This window comes from Python bivittatus, unplaced genomic scaffold, assembly GCF_059951505.1.
Source record: "Python bivittatus isolate LINGU-HERP-01145 unplaced genomic scaffold, Pbiv_v1 ctg000980_np1212, whole genome shotgun sequence".
NCBI classification, from domain to species: Eukaryota; Metazoa; Chordata; class Lepidosauria; order Squamata; family Pythonidae; genus Python; species Python bivittatus.
This window is the reverse complement of record NW_028277125.1, coordinates 159,819-185,469: the sequence shown is the minus strand read 5'-3', so window position 1 is coordinate 185,469 and position 25,651 is coordinate 159,819. Positions and strand designations below refer to the sequence as shown.

Sequence of the window (25,651 nt, the reverse complement as noted above, 5' to 3'; positions counted from 1 at the left end):
TTACATCCTCTCTCATTGCAGCCCTCACTGAAGAAGTCACTGAGATCAGGAGGGCGGTCATTCAAAATCGGATAGCTATAGACTATCTCCTATTAAGGGCAGGACAAGGCTGTGAATCTTTTCAAGGTCTTTGTTGCTTTAACCTAACCAACAATGAGAATTATATTGAAGCAAAACTAGCCAAGTTGAAGACCTTAGCCTCTCGCATATCCGAGGATCCAGAGGGATGGAATTGGTCGTGGCTCACTAGTTGGTTACCTAACTTTGCTTGGTTAAAACAACTTTCTGTACTAGCCATTGGCTTCATTGCCTTACTGGTCCTAGTATGTTGCTTAATGCAATGCCTCCCTGCTTGTGGGAATTACCTGTCCCAGTGTGTGAAGCCCCGGGTCCGGGACGAGGGAGCAATCCTGTTAGCCAGGTTTGAGGCCCAACAGAGGCGTGAAAAGAAAAAGGGGGGATTGTGAGAAGGCAGGGAGAAGTGAGGGCCTCAAACGAACCATGTTTGCTAGGGGAGAGCGCTGTGCACCATGGGGCAGCCTTGGGGGGACGGCAGGAGGGAGGATGGGCAGAAGGCACACTCGCACCAGAGTGGAGAGGGACGGCAGGAGGGAGGAAAGACTGCAGGCAAGAGGCACGTTCGCTCCAGAGTGAAGAGAAACGGCAGGGGGCGGCTGTCGGGTCAAGTGGGGATTGGAATGTGTATGGCGCTGATTGGATTCGGAAAGTGGAATGTCTGCGGTTTTGCGGTTAATTAGCTGCGCTCCGGGGCGGTAAAAAAGGTGAGATTGTGAGCCAAGCCCTCGTAGGAGGGGGAGGACAGATAGGGGGTATAAAAACCTGTCAGACCTTGCTTCGGGGTTCCTCCATTGCTGCGGGAGGGACCCACCTTTGCAAACGTGCCCAATAAAAACTTCTGTCTACTGGATAACCGAACCCGTGTCTGTCGTTTTCTGACACTGTGATAGTTCCTTTCTTAATTTTTGGTTGCGTTTTCTTTGCTGGCATTTAACGTAATGTTAACCACCCAAGTGGTGAGAACAAGGTAGGTGGCCAAATAAATGGGCTAAATAAATAAATTGTTAATAAATAATAAGTAAATGCACATGACATCAGCTGCTACCAAGTCTGGGCTGATGCTTGCTACAGTGCTAACAGCACGACTTGGCCTGACTGCAGGCTTGACTTCGACCAACCCTGTCAAAAACTGTTTTCTCCTTCATTTTCCTGCTGGTTTCCTAACCTGTGCGCGCTGCAAAAGGTAAGGGGGCCTGTGTGCCCTCCCTTGGTCCTCCTCCGTGTGAGGTGCTTTTCCATCAAGCCATGCGGTGGTGCCACTGGGCAGGCCAACTCCTCCTTTTCCAAGCACTGCCCGCGTCAGGGGTGGAGGAAGAGGGCGAACCCATTTACGAGCCTTGGCAGATATTAACTTTCCCCCTGTGAAGGTGGAGAACAGAGGCGCAGCTTGTTCCCAGCACCAAGGAGCCAGCCCGTCTCCTAAGAGGGAGGGACCAGGAGGAAGACCAGGGCTGGGGAAGGGGTCGGACTCCTTCCGTTGCTCACAGGGCTGGAGAGTGGAGGACCTGGCAACAGACACAGGGCTCCTGCCATGAGGCACACAGCATGCTTTTTTGCCCTTCTGCTTTGCTTCCACACAGGTAGGGTGACATTTTTCTTGGCCATGTAGACTCAAGAGATGCTTCTGGTGCAACGTCCAGAGAAATCCCATCCGTTTAACTTTTATTGTGCATGGAGACGTTCCCCTTCTCACTTGCAGCTGCGCTAGTCACTCTTGTATTTATTGGCAGGATTTTTGTGGGCTCATGCATTATTGATTACTAGCCATTGTTATAATTTGAAGAAGAGGGGGGAAATATATCCTAAAGTATATTCCAGTAGGATCGGAAGTTTTCTAGACTTACAGACTTCTTCCCTTTGCTTTCTGGACAACACCGAGATCCAGACCAAGAGAAGATTGGGTGTTTGTTAAATAGGCTACCAGGAACCCTTCTGCTGCCTCCCCTAGCGCTCCAGATCAATGTGAGCACTCTTGTGAAGCAATGTTCTCCCACCACCGGGGCTATTGCAAACAAGAACTGTGCTTGTCCCTGACAGCATGGCTGAAACATCATAAATCTGGGAGGAGGGAGCCTGTTCAAAGAGCAAGGAGCTCTGGCAAAGACTTTGATTCCCAGGCCTCTTTTCGGAGAGAAGGAAATGTTAATTGCAATCCATTCGTCTCCCTGGGGCCAATGTCCAGAATGAGCAGTAAAACTACTGAGATGGCACCTCTGGGGGAAAGAGGTGAATCGAGTCTCCCCTCTGGCAGCTAGCCAGTGGGCACTGGAATTTGCCTTTCATGAGAAGATGTGCCAACCAAGAGTAAAGGAGCCAGTGAGGATTTGGGTATTTTTATCTCCATCCTCAGGTCCCCAGGGTCAAGCAAAGCAAAGGGACTTACTGGATTCTTGTTTACTGAGAGGGTTAACACACTGAGCATTGTACTCCCCTTTGCCTCTGCTCAGATAGGCTCTGGCAGTCTTCCTGCGATTTTGTTAGCCAGAAAAGTTTTACTTTAATCCAAACCCAGGTACCTAAACCCAAAAACTTGTCATGTCTAAGTATATAGTGAGGTGAGCCTGGTCTGAACTAATCATTAGGAGGCTTATGATGGTGCTTCTGTTGCTTTGCTGAACTCAGTTATAGCCACCCAGAGTCAGTTTGGAGTTGGGCAGCACCCAAATCAAATCAAATCAAATCAAATCAAAATAAAATCAATAAATAGAAGCAACCAGTTAATGGGAGGGACTAATGCACAATCTGGAGGGAGGGCTATGATGCCTTTCAGTAGATATTTTCAGCATAGATCTATTTCCTGTAGTGGCTAATCGGTTATCTCTGGAAAAGTTTTTTTTTTTTAATTTGTCCAATTTATATGGCCACCCATCTCAGCAAGTGACTCTGGGTGGTGAATGAAGTTAAAATAAAAACAATTATAAACATTACAAAAGTTAAAATACACAGTGGCTGAGCAACACCAACCCAAATCACTAGCATAACCAAGAAGTGGGTTCCTGCACACCCTCAGGGCCCCAGGCCGGGGCACAGAACAGGTCTTCAGGGCCTTACAAAAGACCAGCAGGGTCGGGCCGTCCTGATCTCCAGAGGTAAAATGTCCCACCAGCTGGCAGAAAAGGCATGTCTTCTAGGTGCTGCCAACCAACATTCTTTGGCTGATGGGACCCAAAGCATGCCCATCCTGCCTGACTAGATCGGATGGGTAGAAACAACTGGGGAGAGACGGTCCCTCAAGTTTGCAAACATAATTTGTGAATGCCCTTGACTCTGGGCTGCCTGCTACTTCAGCCAGGAATTCTTAAGTGCTCTTTGTATGTGTGTGTCCATGCATGTGTTCTCTTCAGCTGCCGTGTTGAGCCTGCTGCGCTGGTGCACAGTCTCTGACCAGGAGCTGGCCAAGTGTAGTGACATGAGCAAAGCATTCTCCAGGGCAAACATTGTCCCTGAACTGGCCTGTGTGAATGGTGGCTCAACAATCAATTGCACCTCTATGATTAACGTAAGTGTGAATTTTTTGCTTCTGGATCTGGAATCTGTGAGGGGAAGGGAGAAGAGAATGAACTGTATGTTGGGTATATGTGGACTTTTGGGTTGTGACCTCTTGCCTCAAAACAAAGAAGCTTTCTAATAGTTGATTTCATAATTGGTGGACAGAGGGTAGGCTACAGCATAGAGAGTCCTCTTGTCTTGGTGGGCATTTTATTTATTTATTTATTTGAATTTATTAGCCACCCAACTCCAGTGGAGTCTGAGACCATAAATGCCAGACTAAGAGGGCCCTTAGTCTGTTCCATCTTCCAGGCTTTTGTTTTTTTTTAATTTATAATCAAGTTTCCATCAGCTCACTGGAGCTTCTAACTAGTAACTACCCTTAGGGCTTCAATCTTAGACTATGCTATGGTTATATATCAATTAAATAAGCTGTAGTCAGCTTCTCATCTGACTTTCAGCTAAAAATATATGAATAACATTACAGTTCAAATAATCTTAATGTTACCCAAGCTTCACTGACTGCCTTTTTGAGATTGCAAAGAAGTGTCCTGTAAGTTGATAAAGCATCTGCTGATTGTCAGCGTCATCCAAATAGTCCTCAAGAGAGAAGCAACTGCTCTCTTAATTTGGAATCCCACCAGATGAATGCCCTTCCATAGAAGCAATGGAAGAGGTAGACCTGGCTCTTTATAACACAGACATAATTTGTAAAGCACTGCCAGCCACCAGAGAATGAATACTACTTTATCTTCATACCCCCTTTCCTGGAAAACATCTTAATGTTCTATTATAAAATGCCTCTTTCTGGATTCACAGACCCTGTGTGCTTTGGGTTGTGAGGACAGGCATGGGGGGAGTCATGGCATGGTCTTCTGATGCTAAGGCATCAGGTTACTCTCCTCATCCCTGAGGATTTCTGATTGGGGGGAAGGAAAAGACTGCCTTTGCTAACCCCTTACAGTGTGGATTTGAGAAGGGCAGCAGAAGAAATGGCGAGCAAGGACACCTCTGCTTGGTTTGCTCACTGCAGGGATCCATGGAAGTAACAACAAAAGATGTGCATGCCCATGGCTCTGAGGAGTGAGTGATCCTTAACAGAGTGAGCCTGGGTTTTCTAGGTTGTGGGATCCAAGGCCAGTGTACACTTTTCCCTGCAAAGACCTTGCTTTCCGAGTCACATGCATAACTCTATATCTGCATTTCTCTTTCAGCAGCATTCAATGTATCAAACAAAGGTTAAGAATAAAATGGAGATGAAACACTAGAACAATAGAAAAAAGCAGATTACTTGCATCTGTTGAGAATCAAAATAAGGCGGCCATAACTGGCATATTGTGTTCCTTATGCCAGTTTCCAGTATGGTGCGAAGAAACTTTGCTGGAAGTGCACGATGAAGGACAAAGAATTAGTGTCTTGGGCCAAGGTATTACACAGAGCAGCCTCTGTGAGTAGAGTGGAGAAATCCATCGCTTGCTGAAGGAGCCAGCTCCTTAATGCTGCAGACCTTTCCCAGGCTCTCCTTTGTATCTCAAGTGAGCATCTGGGGGAGACCTTAGAAGCCTTCTAGCCATTTCACCGAGCAAATCAAAGCTTTCAGGAAATCAGCTGGGCACACCACCATTGAGTGCTCCTCTCTGTCCATGTCCTGAGAACTTTTCTTGTGGCAGGTTGCCAGGGCAGCCTCCGTTCTTATTGGAAAGTAGCCGTGCCTTTCTCTTTTTGCAAACAGAGGAATTTGGCCGATGCAATGACTGTGGATGGTGGCGTCATTTACCAGGCTGGGAAGGAATACGGTTTGAAACCAGTGGTGGCGGAAGCCTATGGACAAGGTAAATGGGTGAGTGGCAGCAGCGGCCCGTTTGCAAGCAAGACTTAAGAGCCGCACCATCTCACAAAGACTCTACTTCGGACTAAAGAAGGTGCCACGAGACCACTGACAACTTATAGGGCCACAGTCTTCTTTGTGTTCTGCCTTCCACTGATTTTTATAGAATTGCACTTGAGGTACTGAAGGTGAGAGAAAGCCACTTTTCCAGGTTGATCCAGCAGGGGAAGCAAAAGTGTTGCTAACTCACTGAATATTGTTGAGGGAAATAGGCTCAGCAGGAATGTGGTGTGCAAAGCACTGATAATCTATGTCTATTTTAATTGGTCTACCAAGTACTTGACAAATGCTTTATTGGCCTCTTGTTCTATTTTATGGCATTTGGTGGAGTTGTTTGGATTTTAGAGCAATTGGGTTCATTTGTGGTATCAGCTGCTCCTCTACAAATTCCTTCCTTCCTCTTCAAAAAAGACCTTTCATTCTGCTGTATCTGATAGAAGTGTTAGAATTTCTCTGACTAAGGAGGTTCAAGTGGTTTGCCTACTGCTGTGGATGGAATGTTACCACTGCATTTGGGGGTTTGCTTTCACCCTCCCTCCTTCCTGTGAACACAGCAGAGAGAAACTGGACTAAATGGCCTTACCTTTCCCTGTCTAGACGTTGGTACCTCCTATTATGCCGTGGCTGTTGTGAAAGCAAATTCCAACCTGACCATCAACCGGCTGAGAGGGGCTAAGACATGTCATACAGGGATCAATAGAACAGCTGGCTGGAACATTCCTGTTGGCCTTCTCCTTGATAGCGGTCGAATGCCGATGATGGGCTGCAATGTTACCAAAGGTGAGGCCTGCCTGGGTCATGTCCTGTCAGCCCTTCAAGGTAGATCTGACTAGGAATGCAATGTTGTGTAGGTCAGTACTACTTTTATTGTAATGCTACAGTAACAGAATTTTGCAAATCTGAATTTGCTTCCCCCATCCCTCCCCCAGATTAAGTCCTCTTTCATCTGGCTATTGTCTTGGTAGCAGCTCTTCCTCCTGTCCCTCAAGGCCATTGCCCTCTACATGTCCCGACCTCATGTGCCAACAGAAGGCTGCCTATTGCGCTCAAACTCCCAACTTCTTGGGGGCCTGAGCAATGGTCAAGTCCCAAAGGGCCGTCAGTCATTTTGGAGGTCTCTGTACAGAGATTTAGAGCATATTCTCCACAGCTGTAACTTTGCTCTGCAGCGGGTCAAATGAGCTGGGCCATTGTGGTTGCCTGGAATGCTCGGCTATAAGGAAGGGGTCCCCTCATTGGAGCAAGGGGGTTGGCCTTTGGCTTGGCCCACAATATGGTTCTATCCACTGTTGTAGTTTTTCCTGGGGCGGGCAGGCAGGCAGGATGGAGGAAGATGCCGCGACTTGAGATGCGGCTCTTCTTCTTCCCTTTCAGCTGTCAGTGAATATTTCAAGGCCAGCTGCGTCCCTGGAGCAAGTGAGAGCGGTCACCCTGCGTCCCTCTGCGAACTCTGTAAAGGAGACGGAACTGGGCAGAGCAAGTGTGAGCTGGATCCCAGGGAGGAATATTATGACTACATGGGTGCCTTCAGGTATCTGTGCGGGAGCTACCTGGAGAGCGAGGTGCTCTTCTCCTTGAAAAGCCACAGTGGTGTCTGCAGCGTGGGTGGGTGAATTCCCTACTGCTGCAGAGTCAGGATGCCTCCTGGGAGCCCTCTGGATGGGAACTGCAGAGTGCCCAATGCCAATGACTGCTGGTGGCTTCCCACAGGTGCCTGGTGGACGGGCCAGGAGAGGTTGCCTTTGTCAAGCACACCACAGTGCCAGAAGCCACAGACGGTAAGCCATTGATCAGGATACAAAAGACTGGAGGGCCCAGGACGGAACCTAGTGGCCCTTCGCTTGATGCCTGATGAAGAGCCATTATAGAAACTCTGAGTATGATTTTTGATCTAGTTATAGATCCATTTAATTGTCATCCGTCCAGCTCACTATAATGAACTTGCTAATCAGAAAGCCACAGGATACTTCGTTAGATGCTTAATTGAACTCAAGACAGTCTATGACTAAAGCATTTCCACAATCTATTAAGGAAGTTACCTGATTAAGAGAAAGAAAAAGATGATAGTTATTCTTGACTTTAGTTTACATGAGTTGTTGACAAATCCATGCTGACCTGGTTTTTTCAAATTGTTTTCGAAGTGTTTACAAACTAATTTCTTTATAATTTGGTTGTAATTTTGTTTTTTAATTGGGTTTTTGAGTTGGTTTTAAAGGGGGTTATTGTGTTTTTACTGATTTTTGGATTTTGCTTATTAGTTGTTATTTGGTTGTTTTTAATTGTGTGAGCCAGTGACAAATGTAAGATGGGCAGCTATACAAATTGAATGAATGGATGGATGGATGAATGAACTTGTCTAGCATTTCCCCAGGTGTTGCTGTCAGTAATTCCCAGGATCTCCCTTTTCCTCCAGGCACTTGGCACTTCACCTGTTCTCCAAGATTTTTCAAAGATAAAATAAAAAATTCAGCTACATCATCATATCTTAGTTTGGAGTTCCTCTGGTCCTGGGGATTTAAGTTCACTAAAAATGAGGAGGTATTCCCTGATCATGAGTCATGCTGATGCCTGCCCTTTCATCCTGCTCTTCTTCATCCCCTCACTTTTTGTCAGAAAAGACCAAATTGAGTAGCTCTGTTTTTTCTTTGTTAACTGTTAGCATTTTGCCTTCTTTAACGAACTCCTAGCATACTGGTTCTTCTCTCTTCTTTTTCTTTTGAACGTATTTACAGGACACCCCCTCCTTCCTAGTTGTTGTTAGTGTCTCTCACCTACCCCAGCTCATTCTGAGCATCTGTGTCCCCGACATCGTTACTGATGGTGTCCGCCCTGCCCATCCTCTTCCTCGGTTGCCTGTCCTTCTTTCTGCTTCTCACGCAGCCTTTTTGGTTCTCCCACCTCCACTAGGCTTCTTGTACAGCTTCTTCTCTTTCATTTTTCCTTGTTCAAATCGTTTCCATCTATGCTTTTAGTATCTCCTTCTGTCTCGCCCATTAGCTCCTCTTGCTTAGAAATTTTATGTATCAGCATCCTGAGTTTATCAAATCCCTTTTCTAAAGTCCAAAGTTTGCTTTGGCTTAGCTTTAATTTTAGTTTCCCTTAAATAAAAGTCCAGCATTCCGCAATCAACAAAGTGTTCCCTATCAAGGAACTAGCAAGGCTCACCAACCCTCCTGGGCCTTCTCCAAAGGAGAAGGGCTTGTCTCCCACCAGTTCAGAGAGTCCAAAGTGTGTGTGGGGGGGGGGGCGGGGGGGAGTCCGGCCAGAGCAGGCCTATGTTGCATTTCAATTCTCCAGGTCTGGCGAGGGGATGGATGGGAATCTGCTTTCCTAGGAATTTGTCCCTGACTGGGGGCTGGGGGTAGGTGTGTTCATGCTTTGAACATCGATTATCAGAACAGATGCACCTTCTTCTGGATAATTCTGGGTATAGCACGTCATGTGAACACAGGAATTGTGCCTTGTAAACCTGGGTTTAGCAAGTTATGTGAAACCAAACCAGAATGTAAAGTTTCAGCTATTTTATCAGCAATAAGATGCTTCCTAGAAATCTAAGTTTAAAAAAGGAGCGGCCGTTTTCTACATGGCGTATACTTACTTTCTTCCTGTTTCACCTTCATTTTAAAATACACATAATTCATCTTCTTGCATTAACCCTGGTGGGCTTGGGATGACCCATCTCTGGATATATGCACTGGCTTCAACAGCACCTATGAAATGCCTGCCCCGGAACCTGGCTCTGGTCTCCACGTGGGGTGTGTGTGTGTGTGTGTGTAGAGAGGGACGGGGAGGCTAGGCCCCTTCAGCCTTTTGTCCTGGGGCTGAACTCTGCTCATTTCAGGCCAAGCTCTGTCTTCCTGGAACTTGGAGGAATTCCAGCTTCTCTGCCGGGACGGAAGCCAGGCGGCGGTCACCGAGTGGCGGACATGTCACCTGGCACGCGTCCCCGCTCATGCCGTCATCACCAGGCAGGACGTGGCAGGCAGTCTCATCTTTGGAGTGCTGAACCAAGGACAGGTGAGCCTTTCCCAGGCTCTGTCTGGCTTACAGGCATGCAGAGTGATTCGGATTCTGCATCTGGCCACCCCTCGGCTCATACCCTTATGAACGTATCGCAGTGTGGGAAGACAGACGCAAAACATGCGCGAAAGCATCTGATGTAGGAATCATGTCCTCACTTCTAACATTCAGGAAGCTGCAATAGCAGAGAATTCTAACATTCAAGTTTTTTGAAAGGAGGGCTCTTTCATTTTGCATTTGGGGACTGAGGAGAAAGTATGGAGAGGTATCTGAATATAGGATGAATGTATGTTATTTGATAATATATAGCATTACGTGTTTTTGGTTTAAAGTCGTTATTACTGATTGCATTTATTGTTTGAAATACTGATAATTTTTGATATTTGGTAGATGATTGCCTTGCCTTTGCATGTTGCTGCTTGTTGAGCGATGGAAACAACAGAAAGCATGCATTGCAGGGTTACCATATGATTTTCTTGTTGAACTCTTGTGTTCTCAAAGCAAATTCAGCAGGCGGTGGTCCGACTGAGAGTGTTCCCTTGCAACATCGCTGCCGTTAACAACTGCATGGCAGCCAGAAATCAAAGGGATGAGCAGCGACTTAGTGTCCACTGCTGTTGCAATTTGGGGTTGGGATAGGTGAGATGCTGCGAAGCGGGCAGGACTGCATTAATGGCACCACGCAGGGCCAAGATCAGGGAGGTTCCCCAGTTTTTTAAAGGAGAGGGGGCTTCTTTGCCTTTTTTAGTCTAGTTTGGGATATGCTATAATGTTGTTGTGTTTGTGACAGAAAATTTCAAGGATTTTCTGATTGGAGCTTTTGGAGGGTTTGCACTCTCCTTGCAAGTGCACAATATGGGGGACCTCTTGGAGCCATGGCTCCTGCCAGAGCGGCCGATGGAGGCCATGGCCACAAACACTGAAGGCAGTGACTCATGCCCTTGCCATCTTCTGGTTAGGACTTCTGCGTGGGCTCTGTATAGACTGCCCCTGGAGTTGATCCAGAAACTACTGCTGGCATAGGCACAGAATGTAATGGCCCACCTGTTCATTGGCCGAAACCACTTTAGCCGAGTCAAACCTATGCTATGGGTCTGTCCTTGCTGCCAGTAGGGTTCAGGCCCGATTCAAAGTCCTGGTGACTGCGAAGCCCTTTACAGCTTGGCTCCGTGTTACCTTTTGGTCCGCCAGCCAGGAGTGGAGGGGATGCAGGTTCCCACCCGAGAGGCTCAGAGCACGGCCTCCCTGTGGAACAGCTCGCTCTCCCTCCACATGCTGTTAATATTTAGGAAGGTGGTGAAAACTGGTGCTTCGGGAGGCCCTTCAGTAAGGAGGGCCCATGTAGGCAGGCAACAGTTTATAGGTACCCTGATTTGCAATGATTTTAATAGGTTGTTGCTATTATGTATGATTGTAAGCCATGTAGAGTTAAGAAAATTTATTTTCGAATGTTTGGAAATAAATAATTAATAAAATGCCGTGAAACCTTGTGATTTTCAGCAGTTGTACCACTAGAAATTCAGTAAGGTAATCAGAGGGAGCTTGGAGGCTGTAAGTTGCCCATCTTTCCTCCAAGGTGCAAAGGACCTTCTACTTATGCCTTTGTCTGCTAGATCCTTATCCCACCCTTCTCCAAGAGCTCAAGGCAGCTTCCGTGGGGGTCTCCCTCCATTTTACCCCCATAGCACAATTGGTGAGGTAGGTCGGCCTGAGAGTATGATTGGCCCCAAGTTAGCCAGGGCATTTCAGGCTGAGTATGGCTTGGACCTGGATCTCCATGGTCCTAGTCCAACAGCTGCATCACCACAGCTTTTCCTTCTTTTCTTTGGCTCCTCAGCCCCCAGAGGGAGAGGGAGAGGGAGAGGGAGGGCCACACCAGGTCTGCTTTGGCTCTTCAGCCGAGCTCCAAGGAAAGTCCTGCCGCTCACTCGCAGGGGAGCAAGGGCTGACAGCTGCTGGAGCTGACCTGGGCTGGTGAAGCCTTTGGTTTTTCGCTGACATTTGGTCAGCCCCTTTTCGACTTCCCTGATTATGGCAGAGCTGAAGCATATTGTGGCTTTACCTTCAGGAATTCAGAAGTTTTCGTAAGGAAGATGTGCTTTTCTCTCAATGTCACAGCAAAGGTTTAATGGTGGAGACCCCAGCTTCCAGATGTTTGACTCAGCAGCCTATGGAGGGAGAAACCTTCTCTTTAAAGACTCTACCACGGAACTGGTTCCCATTATGGAACAGACCTACCAGGCTTGGCTGGGAGATGAGTATCTGCATGCCATGCGAGGCTTGGACTGTGATCCTAAAAGTATGTCTTGCGAGTTGCCTTTACGACAAAAAGTGTCTTCTTGGCTCTAGCGACCTGAAGCGCTAGTGGAAGAGGAAGAGGGAGGCAGCGCGGGGGAGAGAGGAAGGGAGAAAGGCAGACCAGCTGTGTTTGGGGACAACAGAAAACTTGACTACTGCACAGTAAAGATCCCAAAAGGGAGCTTTGTCTTTTATTCACCAAGAGAGTATTCTAAGCTCTTTTCCAGTGGGATTCCCATAATGGTCTCCAAGTTCTCTTTTCCGGCTGCCCTGACATCAACAGCAGACTTAGGAATTTAATGTTTAGGACCCCACCAGGTATCCTGCTGCTGACGCTTCTGCTTGCCGGGAGAGAAGCAATGGCCTGGTTTTATCGGATACTATTGGATTCCAGGGAGTGTCCTGTACGGCTTTAAATGGTTTAATTGTTTTTAACATTTATATTGTTTGTATGGCTGTTTTATTTTTTTGGTAATGTTTATGTTTTAATTGTAAGCTGCCCCGAATCACGAATGTGAGATGGGCAGCTATATAAACTGAATAAATAAATAAATAAAATACTAGATTAGACTAGTGCAGGGATAGGAACTCAGGGTTTGTCTCCACTGGCTTGGAAGGATGTAACCGGTTGTTTCTGCATTAAAAGAAGCATTCATATGACTTTGCTGGCTCTCTTCCTCCTTTGATGCAGGGTTACCAGAATTTCTGCGCTGGTGTGTCTTGTCAACAGAGGAGATCTGGAAATGCAGCAAGATGGCCGCCGTCTTTAAGAGCCAGAATCTGAAGCCAGAAGTCCAGTGTGTTTCAGCCCAGAGTCCAGAGCAGTGCATGGAACGTATTCAGGTGAGAGGCTGAGCGGAAGGTTGTGCAAGGACACTTGCCAGGGGTGTGCGCGTGTGGTGTCTTTTGCTTTTTCTTGGGGCAGGTAGGCTCCAGGGAGCCTTGGCTCACACTAAGTGGGTGTGAACCTTGGGGATGTGCCTCCTCAGTGCAATAATGGGGCACTGGTAGGCAAACTTAACCATCCAAAAAGAAAACGTGTGCAAGTAACTTCCATGAGAGGTAGTCATGGGATGTGAAGAAATGTAGGCCCGGCCTTGAGAAGAGAGAATAAATAAATGAATTTTTAGTGGGGGGACTTTCAGGAAAGATGATTATCCTGAGAAGGATGGAAACATGAGAAAGAAACTCAAAATAACCCCGTCTTGATGTGGTTAGGGTTAAAATGGGGTAGCGAAAAAGTCTGGTAGACTTTCAAGATTCAGTTATTCTACCCGACAGCAATAAAGAGCTTTTCTGAAAAGATTATTGTCATGCCATGCCCCGCCATGCCTGTTTCTTGACCTGACCTATTTCAAAAGACTGACATGGGAAGAATAGCTGTGGAGCATAACGTTTCTAGAGCTTATCAGTCATGGAAGGATCAACTGCGTCTCCATACTAGCTGCTGGGAGAACTCCATGCGCTCTTCCACTCTTTCTTGTGAGCTTAATCCCACTGGGGGATCTGGCTGTGGGATCACAGAAGCTTGACTAGATAGCCTGAGCCAACCCCCTTCCTCTTTTCATAGTCCTTTCTTTCCTGGGCCAGCACAGAACAAGGGCAGCTGATGCCTTGGGACCAGATACCAAGAAAGCCCACCAGCCCAGTCTCCTGATTGCCCCTTGGGAGGCTTGATCTGGTCCTTCCGTACTGAGATTCCTTGGCAACTGTAATGGCGTGTGGGAATGACCTTGGGAGACAGGAGGAAGAACCACAGACCAGGCAACCGTCCTGCAAAAGATAGAGTTAGTACTCATAGCTGTGCTTTGTGCCTGGACTACCTGGAAGGGCTAACAGCAACTTTGTTCTGGAACTTATTAGCAGGTTACAATGACTGGATTGAATAGGCTGTCTGGGGAGACAAGGGAGGGCAGTCTTGCCTCATGACGCACCCAAGTTTTAAAGGGGAGGGTTCCAACCACACACACCTTTTAATTTCCTTTCAGAAAAGAGACATTGATGCTGTGGTTTTGGCTGGAAAGGATATTTACACAGCTGGGAAGACTTACGGCTTAGTGCCTGCTGCTGCAGAACACTATGCAGGTAAGAACACAGGAGCTTTATGTCAAAACCATTCTGCAGCTGTTTGTAGACTCAGGGCCCACGAGGAAGTGGAAATATTGCAGAAAGTCTTGGGCAGAAGCGCTCCTCTTAGGACCTTTCAGTCCCTCTATGGTGAAGGCACCACAGAACAGATGCCATATTCCTCTTGCTTTGCTCCCAGCATCTCTCTCAGAGGCCCCCATAGAGCTCTCTGGCTGAGATCGGCTCCATTAATATTGACACTCCCATTCCCCCACCCCACCCCCTGAGCTACTGGGGGGTCAGCTTACCAGTTTGTGCTGCACCTTTGATCTCACAAAAGAAAGATGGCAGGAGGAGTGTGGCATGTAGAAACTATTAACCCAGTTCTGTAGCACCGTTCTTTTCCCAACTCTTATTTGCTTCTTTCTCTGTAACTAGCCTGCATTAACAGATCTCAGGGAGAGTTGTTGTTGTTGTTGTTTAGTCGTTAAGTCGTGTCCGACTCTTTGTGACCCCATGAACCATATTGCGCCAGGCCTTCCTGTCCTTCACTGCCTCCCTGAGTTTGCTCAGTTTCATGCTCATTGGTTCAGTGATGCTATCTAACCATCTCATCCTCTGCCGTCCTCTTCTCCTTCTGCCTTCAATCTTTCCCAGCATCAGGGTCTTCTCCAAAGAGATCTCTCTTCGCATTAGGTGACCAAAATATCTGAGCTTGAGCTTCATTATCGATCCTTCCAATGAGCAATCAGGGTTGGTTTCCTTTAAGATTGACTGGTTTGACCTCCTAGCAGTCCAGGGGACTCTCAAGAGTCTTCTCCAGCACCACAGTTCAAAGGCATCAATTCTTCGGCGCTCAGCCTTTTTTATGGTCCAGCTCTCACAGCCATACATTACTACTGGAAAAACCATAGCTTTGACTATGCGGATCTTTGTCGGCAAGGTGACGTCTCTGCTTTTTAATATGCTATCTAGGCTTGCCATAGCTTTCCTCCCAAGGAGCAAGCGTCTTTTAATTTCATGGCTGCAGTCTCCATCTGCGGTGATCTTGGAGCCCAAATAAATGAAGTCTGTTACTGCTTCCATTTCTACCCCTTCTATTTGCCAGGAATTGATGGGTCCAGATGCCATGATCTTAGTTTTTTTAATGTTGAGTTTCAAGCCAGCTTTTGCACTCTCCTCTTTCACCCTCATCAAGAGGCTCTTTAGTTCTTCTTCACTTTCTGCCATTAGGGTGGTATCGTCCGCATATCTGAGGTTGTTGATGATTCTCCCTGCAATCTTAATTCCGGCTTGTGATTCTTCCAGCCTGGCATTTCTCATGATGTACTCTGCATATAGGTTAAATAAGCAGGGTGACAGTATACAGCCTTGTCGTACACCTTTCCCTATTTTGAACCAATCGGTTGTTCCATGACCGGTTCTAACTGTTGCTTCTTGGCCCGCATACAGATTTCTCAGGAGACAGGTAAGGTGGTCTGGTATTCCCATCTCTTTAAGAATTTGCCATAGTTTGTTGTGATCCACACAATCAAAGGCTTTTGCATAGTCAATGAAGCAGAAGTAGATTTTTTCTGGAACTCTCGTGCTTTCTCCATGATCCAGCGAATGTTGGCGATTTGATCTCTAGTTCCTCTGCCTCTTCGAAACCCAGCTTGTACATCCGGTAGTTCTCGGTTCATGTATTGCTGAAGCCTAGCTTGTAGGATTTTGAGCATAACCTTGCTAGCATGTGAAATGAGTGCAATTGTGCGATAGTTTGAGCATTCTTTGACATTGCCCTTCTTTGGAATTGGAACGTAAACTGACCTTTTCCAATCCCGTGGCCACTGTTGCGTTTTCCAAACTTGCTGGCATATTGAGTGCAGCACTTTAACACCATCATCTTTTAGTATTTTAAATAACTCAGCTGGAATACTGTCATCTCCACTAGCTTTGTTGTTAGCAATGCTTCCTAAGGCCCACTTGACTTCACTCTCTAGGATGTCTGGCTCAAGGTCAGTGATCACACCAGCGTGGACATCAGGGACATTAAGATCTTTCTTGTATAGTTCTTCTGTGTATTCTTGCCACCTCTTCTTAATCTCTTCTGCTTCTGTTAGGTCCCTGCCTTTTTTGTCCTTTATCATGCCCATCTTTGCACTAAACGTTCCTTTCATATCTCCAATTTTCTTGTAGAGATCTCTAGTCTTCCCCATTCTATTGTTTTCCTCAATTTCTTTGCATTGTTCATTTAAGAAGGCCTTCTTATCTCTCCTGGCTATTCTCTGGAAATCTACATTCAGTTGCTTATATCTTTCCCTTTCACCCTTGCTTTTCGCATTCCTTCTTTCCACAGCTATTTGTAAAGCCTCATCAGACAGCCATTTTGCTTTCTTGCATTTCTTTTTCTTTGGGATGGTTTTAGTTGCTGCCTCCTGTACAATGTTACGGACCTCCGTCCATAGTTCTTCAGGCACTCTGTCTACCAAATCTAATCCTCTAAATCTATTCATCACCTTCACTGTGTACTCACAAGGAATATGATCTAAGTCATACCTGAGTGGTCTAGTGGTTTTCCCTACATTCTTCAATTTAAGCCTAAATTTTGCAGTAAGAAGCTCATGATCTGAGCCACAGTCAGCTCCTGGTCTTGTTTTTGCTGTCTGTATAGAGCTTCTCCATCTTTGGCTGCAAAGTATATAATCAATCTGGTTTCGGTATTGACCATCTGGTGATGTCCATGTGTAGAGTCGTCTCTTGTGTTGTTGGAAAAGAGTGTTTGCTATGACTAGCTTGTTCTCTTGACAGAACTCTATTAGCCTTTGCCCTGCTTCATTTTGTACTCCAAGGCCAAATTTGCCTGTTATTCCGATTACTCCTTGACTTCCTACTTTAGCATTCCAATCCCCTATGATGAAAAGGACATCTTTTTTTGGTGCCAGTTCTAGAAGGTGTTGTAGGTCTTCATAGAAGTGGTCAGCTTCAGCTTCTTCAGCATCAGTGGTTGGGGCATAGACTTGGATGACTGTGATATTGAATGGTTTGCCTTGGATACGCACTGAGATCATTCTGTCGTTTTTGAGGTTGTACCCCATTACTGCCTTTCCCACTCTCTTATTCACTATGAGTGCAACTCCATTTCTTCTAAGGGTTTCTTGCCCACAGTAGTAGATATAATGGTCACCCGAATTAAATTCATCCATTCCCGTCCATTTCAGTTCGCTGATTCCCAAGATGTCGACGTTCAATCTTGTCATCTCATGTTTGACCACATCCAGCTTGCCTTGGTTCATAGATCTTACATTCCAGGTACCTATACAATATTGTTCTTTACAGCATCGGACCTTCTTTTCGCTTCCAGATACATCCACAGCTGAACGTCCTTTCGGCTTTGGCCCAGCCGCTTCACTCTTTCTGGAGCTACTTGGAATTGCCCTCCGCTCTTCCCCAGTAGCACATTGGAGACCTTCCGACCTGAGGGGCTCATCTTCCGGCGTCATATCTTTTAGCCTTTTAACATTGTCCATGGGGTTTTCTTGGCAAGGATCCTGGAGTGGGTTGCCATTTCCTTCTCCAGTGGACCACATTTTGTCAGAACTCTCTGTCATGACCTGTCCGTCTTGGGTGGCCCTGCACGGTATAGCTCATGGGTTCACTGAGTTACGCAAGCCCCTTCGCCACGACAAGGCAGTGATCCATGAAGGGGTCAGGGAGAGTACAATAAGCAAAAATCATTAGTCAGAATAAAACAATTTAACATTGAAGAATCATTTTGAATTGAAGGTAATTTTCCTTTCTGGTAGATACGGTAGATAAACAGTCCAATTTTCACTTGGTACCAAAAGGGAGAAGGTATCCATAACTGGTGGTCCACTACTGAAAAGGCCCTTCTTTGCATCTCCACAAAGTATGATGCTAGAGGAGATGCTCCCCCACAACCACAAAGAACAAGCTGCCTCAAGTGTTGATGTTCCAAAACAATTTGACATTAGAATACATTAGTACTATGAATATGCACCTAAAATGTATTCACAGCTTATACTGTAGATACCTTACTTGAGGGCAGAGGCTACACTTTTAATTTGCTGGCCTTGGAGGGTTCAAGGGATAGTGATATGCTGATGTCACCTGAGCAGGTAAGGCTGACTCAGGGGACTTTAAGCTTAAGGCACACATTTCACCTTAAAACTCCCACAATTTCACAAAGAAGGGCCTACAGTTTGGTTGCAGCCATTCCAGGGCCACTTGTGGTTATTCTGTATTGCTGCTTTAAAACCTACAAAATGTTTTCTAATTTATGTTCCCCAAAGCAGTTCTTACCTGCTGCGTACTCCAAGTCAGTCCTAAAACAACTGAAATGACTGATATAGGGAAGTACCAGTACATTGATCAGTGTGCATAGATTTCCCCATCCTGGAAAGTTGTGGGGTGTGCCACTCATTGGCCTAAAGCATATTTGTTCACTGAAGCTCCATGAGCCTTTGCTAAGAAAGAGGAACTTGAAAAACTCCAAAGGAATGTATCTGCTACTCTCAGACAGGACAAAAATTGAACCCAGTTTCAAGACCTGAAAGCCACCAAGCAACAGAGCCTTCATCTTGTGGGGATTCAGTTGAACTTAACAGCCCTCAGCTAGACTCACAGAACAAGAGAGTTGGAAGGGGCCTCGAAGGTCTCCTCGTCCAACCCCCTGTCCAGGGCAGGAATCCTCAGACCACCCCAGCAAAGCGCTGTTCAACTTTGGCTTGAAAACCTCTTGTGTTGGCACCCCCATAGCTTCAGGAGGCAGGCTGTTCTATTGCTTAATAACTCTCGCATTTTGTGTTTGGATCTCCCTTTGAAAAGTTTCCACTTGTTGGTTCTTGACTTACCCTCAAGAGCTGCAGCGGATAAGCCACACTCTTTCCCCTGCGATAGTCCTAGTTTATTATACCTTCCAGGCCCCACCAAACTTGACTGAGATGACAAGGAGCAATATAGTTCATCCTTCATCGTGTTGTTTCCATGCACAGAGGGATGTGGTACTGTATACTTTTATTGAGTGTTGAGCCTTCTCACAGGTCAGAAACATCCAAGTGAAAAACATACACAATAAGTGGCCCTATGGCACCCTCTGAAGTCTCCTGTGATGTGCACTTAGAGGCAAGATTGTAGAATAGGGCACCTTAAGGCTTGCTTTTACTCTCCCCCTCCCCTCCCCTCCCCTCCCTATGTGCAGATGGAGATACTACGAGCACGTACTATGCAGTGGCAGTGGTGAAGCGAGCAACTTCTGATGTCTTCACCATCCACGATCTACAGCATAAAAGGTCCTGCCACACAGGCTATGGGCAGATGGCTGGCTGGAACATACCTATTGGCCTCCTGTTGCAAAAGGGACTCATTCAGCCCCAGGAATGCAACATTCTCAAAGGTAAAGGGGTAGGGGTGATTGGTCACCAACTGAAAACGTGGGGGGGAGGGGGCGGCTGGAGGCCATCACTGATAACCTAAGCAGAGGCTTACAAGAACTCAAAAAAGCACTTAATGAGACAGTCCTGGCAAAATGATGCCTGGCAGATCGTGAAGAATCAGGAACAACTGAATGACTGGTCAAGGAGTCCTATCAAAAGCACAATTGCTAACAATCCCAGTGAGGAGAAAAATTGGAGGACAGCAAAAGATGCCAGTGTGACCATGCAAAATAAGCCTAGTGAAGATCTACAAATGACTCACGAAGGAAGGCTACAGAGAGGTAGCCCTGAACTGTATAGCTGATGTCAAAAAAGCAAAACGAGCTGAAATTACCAGGAATCCCAAGAAAAACAACAGCAACAGCAACAAAAGCTTTTGTCGATAGGTTTAAAATAAAAGGGAAAAAGTCAGTATATCGGCTTTTCAGTGAAGGAGACTGAACTGTAGCTGACCATGAACCATCTATTGAACTCGAAATAATTCACTACTTTCAGATCAGCCTGCCCAGCACAGACGCAGAATATTAGCAAGCAACAAAGAAAAGGCAGAGTTACTCCTGTTTTGGTTCAGGCTTCTTCAGCAACAGAAAGCCCAATCCGCCAGGAAATGTTGAAGGGCAGCATGAAGGGAGCTTGAGACGGATAGAAATGAGGTCAGGAATGCCTCTTTGCTCTGAATGAGTTTAGAACCCCAGGATCAGCTGAATTACACCCCAGAGTAGTAAAGGAACTAGCTGGCGGTATGGGTGGATCTCTGAGAAACCTTGTGCCAGATGACTGGAGAAGAGCGTATGTCCTCCCCACATTCAAAAAGGAGAAAAGGCAATCCAACTGTCTCTTCTCAAGGCTAAACACAGGAATTTATTTCTAGCTCTCTGACCATCTCCACTGCCTTTCTCTGAATCCTTCTGAAAGTGTGGGGCCTAGAACTGGACACAATACTAGAGGAGGGGTCTTATCAATGCAGAATAGAATTAAGCAATAACTTTCTATGACTTAACAAATTGTGCTTCTATTGATACAGCCTAAAACTACACTGTTTTAGCAGCCACATCACACTACTTGCTTCTTCTTAGTTTCTAGGCAACTACTCATTCTAAGGTTTTCCCCCCCCCCACAAATACCCTTACCAAGGCAGGAATGCTAAGCATTATACTCTTATCTTTGAGAAACTCCACGTGGTGTTTGTGGACTCATCTCCACCTTCCGCAGTTGCTTAATTTAAGAAAGGGGGAGCAACTGAAGCTTCCGCTGCAGGAGGCTGCCAGACGAATGAAGCGATCCAACCTTTCTGGTCTGACTTGGACTACAGAGCTCCAGTCAGGGCAAGATGGAGACAATCCTCTGAGTTCTTTCCAGTGTCACCCTCAGCTAAGGGACCCTCCCTGGCTCTGTTCTTCTTGTTCCAGCGGTGAGTGGCTTTTTCTCTGCCAGCTGCGTTCCCACAGCCAAGAATGAGGGCTACCCTGCCAACCTTTGTGAGCTCTGCATTGGTGACAGCAAGGGGAATTTCCGGTGCAATGCCAGCAGCCAGGAAACTTACTATGGGTACACGGGAGCCTTCAGGTAATGGGACCATTCCAGGCAGCTTCGCTCCCAATTTTAGGAAGGAGCAAGCTGCACGCCTTGTCCTCTGGACCAAGTGATTCGTTTTTGCCTACTCTGAGTGGCAGTTCTGCACGGTTACTACTAAAAAGGAGAATCGCTGAGTTTTATCTACATTTAGGTGCTAAAAACATGGAAAAGGATAGATGTTAGCTATTAAAAAATAGGCAGGAGACAAATGTTCTCAACATCAGCAGTTTGTTTAGTGCTTGCTTTTTCAACTGTGGGCGTGATGCCCCTCGTACTTTTGCTGACTACCACACGTGCACACGCACACACACACTCCACCCCCTCTCTCATATGCAGCTTCACCAGGCACAACGGCTGGGAGGGAGGAAATAGCCAGTTTCCATCTTCCCTGGAATAACCTGAAGCAGGGAGGGAGGGGGAGCAACACACCGTTGCCATTTGGGGGCAGAAGCCAAATGACACAGGGCGGATTCATGAGAGGAGGAGGAGGAGGAGGAGGAAAGCCACGTAGCTTCCCCTTTCTTCCAGAACACCTACGAGGAAGGGTCAAAATACCTGGAGACATTCCACCCTGCCTCTGAGGAGCGTGGCACATGGGTTGATCTGAGGGTTCTTAGGGGCCCCCTTTTGCTCTGTAAGGCACCTATTTTGGGGAGGCGAGTCTACCGACATGCTTGCCTCGCTACAGCAGAGTGGCTAATCTGATTACTAATCTCCTTGCAGATGCTTAGCAGAGGGTCATGGTGACGTGGCCTTTGTCAAGCACAGTTCGGTCTTTGAAAACACAGATGGTAGGTGGGTTCTTTCCTCATATTGGTGGGTTGAACGTTGTCACTTCTGAAATGCTTCAGCCTCTCCTTCATTCTTTCAGGTCACAATACTGATGCCTGGGCCTCAACGCTTCAGTCTGGCGATTTCCAGCTCTTGTGTCCGAATGGTGCCCGTGCCGAAGTTGCCCAGTTTGCCAGGTGTCATTGGGGCCAAGTGCCTCCTCGTGCCATCATGGTCCACCCAGACACGAATGCACTGGTTGTGTATGGGCTTCTGGATAAGGCTCAGGTAGGCATAATCTGAAGATTAAGTGGAAGAAATCCTACTGCCTTTGAACTCAGTTATATTCATTTGCATGACTGGGTGACTTGCTTTTCTTCATTACTTTTTGGACGGGTTTCAGTCTGGTTTGGTCAGCCTGCCATCAGAGACTAGGCTGGGAATACAAGAAAGTACTTTACTGCTAGCTTTTGATTATTGTTTTTCTGCTCTAGTTTATTTGACCCAGAAATAGATGACATACTGTAGGAAATAAAAACTAAATCGTCTGGATTTGTACAATATGCAAACAAAACAAGGAAACCAAAATTGAAACAACCAAGCTTTGATTGTTGTGTGAATGCAGCCACTAGAACTTTACCAGACTAGTTAACTGTGTTGTGTAAGCCCAGAAACAACTATATGACATGGTTCCATAATAGGCAAACTGAATTTTAGCTGCAGCAATATAATTTTCAAATGATGAGATGGAATAGTTCCACTCTACCATCTACATGCTTTCTGAAGCATTTGACACCCACATGTGGTACCAATAGAGGCGAATATGTGTAGCTCGGGGTTGAACTGTGGAGTCCTTGGGGTTCTCTGGGCTTGGCTGTTTTCTTGCAAACATTTTGTTAACCCAGCTAGGTAACATCTTCAGTGCTAGAATGGGATGGGGTTTGCTCTCTGTTTATATACTGTGGCTGCCCTGCCAGTGTTGGTGTGTGTGTGTGTGTGTGTGTGTGTGTGTTGTTTTGTTCCTCTGGTAGTTCCTTGATTAGGGTATTGTTCACTGCTTGATTGCAAGAAAATAACCAAGCTCAGAGAACCCCATGGACTCCACAGTTCCACTCTATTCTGCACTGGGCGATTCCACCTAAGCGCTTTATCCAGATCTGAGCCCAAGATGCAGAAAAAATTGGAACGCTACAAGGAAAGCAAAAGAAATTTCAGGGGACTTGAATTAAGTCCTACAAGGAGAGATCAACGGAAGCAGATGTTTAACTCTGAGAAGACTAAGAGAGGAAGTCAAACCTTATTCTTTGTCACTTCATGTGGGGCTCCACTGGAGTGTTGTGATTATGGGGCTGGAAGACCCAGGTTCAAGTGTGCCCTGGGACTGGCCTGTCTCTCTTGCAGCTCACCCACCTTTCAAGGTTGCCATTGTAGGAATAAAGGAAGATCCTTATGTAAGTTGCCTTGAGCCCCTGGAGGAAAGGCAAGATATAAACCTAAGAAACAGAATAATATACAAACAATAAGAGTGCAGGATTCAGAACAATGGACTTAAGCCACAGTTGACTTATTCTGATGGAAAGTTAGGAAAAAGTCTTAAAAGTGAGCAAAAGAGCAATCCCCCCCTCCCGCACAATATGTAAAGCATGTTTCTTGAACCAAACACTGTAACATAGATAACACTTCTTGGACAAGGGCTGCAATAAAGGATTCTGCACTGTTGATGCACACAGCATTTAAATGAGGACATGAAAGATGCAGTTTCTATGTCCCTTATTCCAGAAAGCAAGCCCCACCACTGAGAAAGCCTGTCTGCAAGCTCCAGGGGCAGGGGGCTACACTAGAAGGTAATCACAACACAGCATGGGAGGAACTTGTTAGCGGACATACATGCCGCCTCACTGTTTACATTCTCTCACCTCCATAGGCTAGTCTTATCCAAGGTTGTGGGTTTATCATGTCTAAGTGGCCATCTTGTTAATGGAGATTTCTTCCCCCACACATTGTGGGAAGATTGCAGCAGCAGACAGACAAAAATCATGGGGTTTATTTGTACGGACATAGCATGTTATGTGGATACTGTGTTTTGTGTGCCCAGCGTAGGATTTGGCATGTTTGGAACCTCACACTTCCTGATGGCTGAAGCTATGTGGGATATGCAGCACAACAACGCTTGTGCGCTGGGCAAGGCCCAGGCTGCCTCCTGTACCCCTAAGGAGCAGAAGCAGCCTGCCCAAAAGGGTCCCCTGCAGCAGCTCCTGGCAGAGCATGTCTTGGGCAGAATGCTTTGAAAAGGATCCCAAGTTGTGTGTCAGGAAAACTCTTGCTTAACTTTCAGGATTTCTTTGGCGATGACAACAACGGGAATGGATTTAAAATGTTCAGCTCGGCAGACTTCCAAAAGCAGGACTTAATCTTCAAGGATTCCACTGTTGCAATTGTGCCAGTGAGGGAGAGAAGAACATTCAAGTCCTGGCTGGGGCAACCATTCCTGGACTCTTTGGAAGGTCTGGAATCCTCCCAATGCTCGAGAGCTGGTAAGGCCATCTTGCCATTGGAGTCCCCCCCCCCCCAACTTCCTGTTAATAAGGAAAAGGCATTTCTTTAAATAACAACTGCTGGGAAGAACCTTAACTTTCATGGGTTGGTAATGCAGAGGACATCTATTTCTTCTCTTCCATCCCATTTATGGAAAGCCAATCTGGAGATGAAAAATGACCCACGAGCCTCTCTGAATGATTCAAACCAGTCTCTTATTTCTTTCACCTTTTAAGGATTGAAGGTGTGTGGGGTGTGTGTGTATGTATGTAGTAAATAGTAGAGCTTATGTTTCACATGCAAACAGTATTCGATTCTATTCCTAGTGTCTGCAGCTGGCAGGTGCAGCAGAAACAACCACTTTCCATGTGGGAGGCCCACTTACAGGCACTGCCAAATCGGAACGCACCACGTTGGGGTGGACTTCAGGCTGACTCCGTATGTTCAGTTTAGATTGCTAATACTGATTGTATGTCTTTATTTTTGTTACACTCCAGCAACCAAGTCTGTGAATGTTATTCTCCTACTGACAATTCTGACTCTCGCAACAATTTCCTCTTCATGATCCACAACTCAGATGAAACAATATACAATGCAATCGCAAGATGCAATACTTTAGGCAATCATCATGAAATCAATCGACGATTGTATAATATTTGACTTCCCTTCCTCACCAGCCTGCATACTGCGGCATTCTATGGATGAATTGATAAGCCAGATCTTTTTAACCATGGTGTGTTGAGCAAATCGCAATGACCTTCTTTGCACATAATGCTGAGACATAACGGGTGGACTTGCACATCATATAAAATCAAAAGCAATCAAGCCATGTTATGTGGTAGTGTTGTGTGTGAGTAAGGGCCTTCCCTAAACTTGCCTCATCATTCAACCTGCCCTACTCGGGAGACAGGGCCGTTCTTTTTTGGCAAGTGTCATCAGCTGTGCCGATCTGGAGTACAGTAAGAAAGCCAAAGAGGCATTCTTGGTTGAACTTACGTATACTGGCTTACATTTGCTTGAAGAGATTCATTACGGTATGCAATTCTTTTTGCTCTAGAACACAACTACTATTGTGTATGTCAAGTGACATGAGATTCTTGTTGTGGATTATAAAGCATGAAGAATACAAAGAGAAGATATGCCAGCATAGATGATCTTCCTGCCATTTCTTTGGCAACAAACGTGGACAGCCACAAAGCTTTCTACCAAAGATGGTGGTGGGAAATGTTCACCACCTGCAGGATCCCACTTCAGTAGACAAAGCATACGGATTGCAGGATTCAGATGACTCTCCTCCATTGATATATGCATGCTGTTTTTGATGTGGCATGTTCCATAAAGCCTTACCTGCTCACAGGAGTTCCACAAGCCTCAGTGTATTTTGCAGATTGGAGTTAGGAATGTTTTTAAATAAAAAACGTACTGTTTTATATATAGCAAAAGAAAAAGAAAAATAACCGACAAGAAATTAAATATGAAAACAGAAAAAGATAAG

General features: G+C 46.1%; 1 protein-coding gene across 2 annotated transcripts; it reads left to right on the top strand.

Annotated features, from left to right (window-relative positions):
* Positions 1-1,414: 1,414 nt before the first annotated feature.
* On the top strand, positions 1,415-25,651 carry MELTF (melanotransferrin). 2 transcript variants are annotated; one of them, XM_088131817.1, is made up of 16 exons: positions 1,415-1,658; positions 3,423-3,577; positions 5,300-5,399; positions 6,053-6,235; positions 6,830-6,986; positions 7,166-7,233; positions 9,297-9,472; positions 11,594-11,774; positions 12,465-12,616; positions 13,762-13,858; positions 19,041-19,235; positions 20,685-20,841; positions 21,574-21,641; positions 21,722-21,909; positions 23,957-24,155; positions 24,654-25,651. In XM_088131817.1, exons 1-16 carry the CDS (start codon positions 1,610-1,612, stop codon positions 24,719-24,721), a joined length of 2,193 nt encoding a protein of 730 aa, XP_087987943.1. In that variant the 5' UTR covers positions 1,415-1,609; the 3' UTR covers positions 24,722-25,651. The 2 variants fall into 2 exon arrangements, with proteins under 2 accessions (XP_087987943.1, XP_087987944.1); XM_088131818.1 differs by lacking the exons at positions 1,415-1,658; positions 3,423-3,577 and having other exon boundaries at positions 5,322-5,407.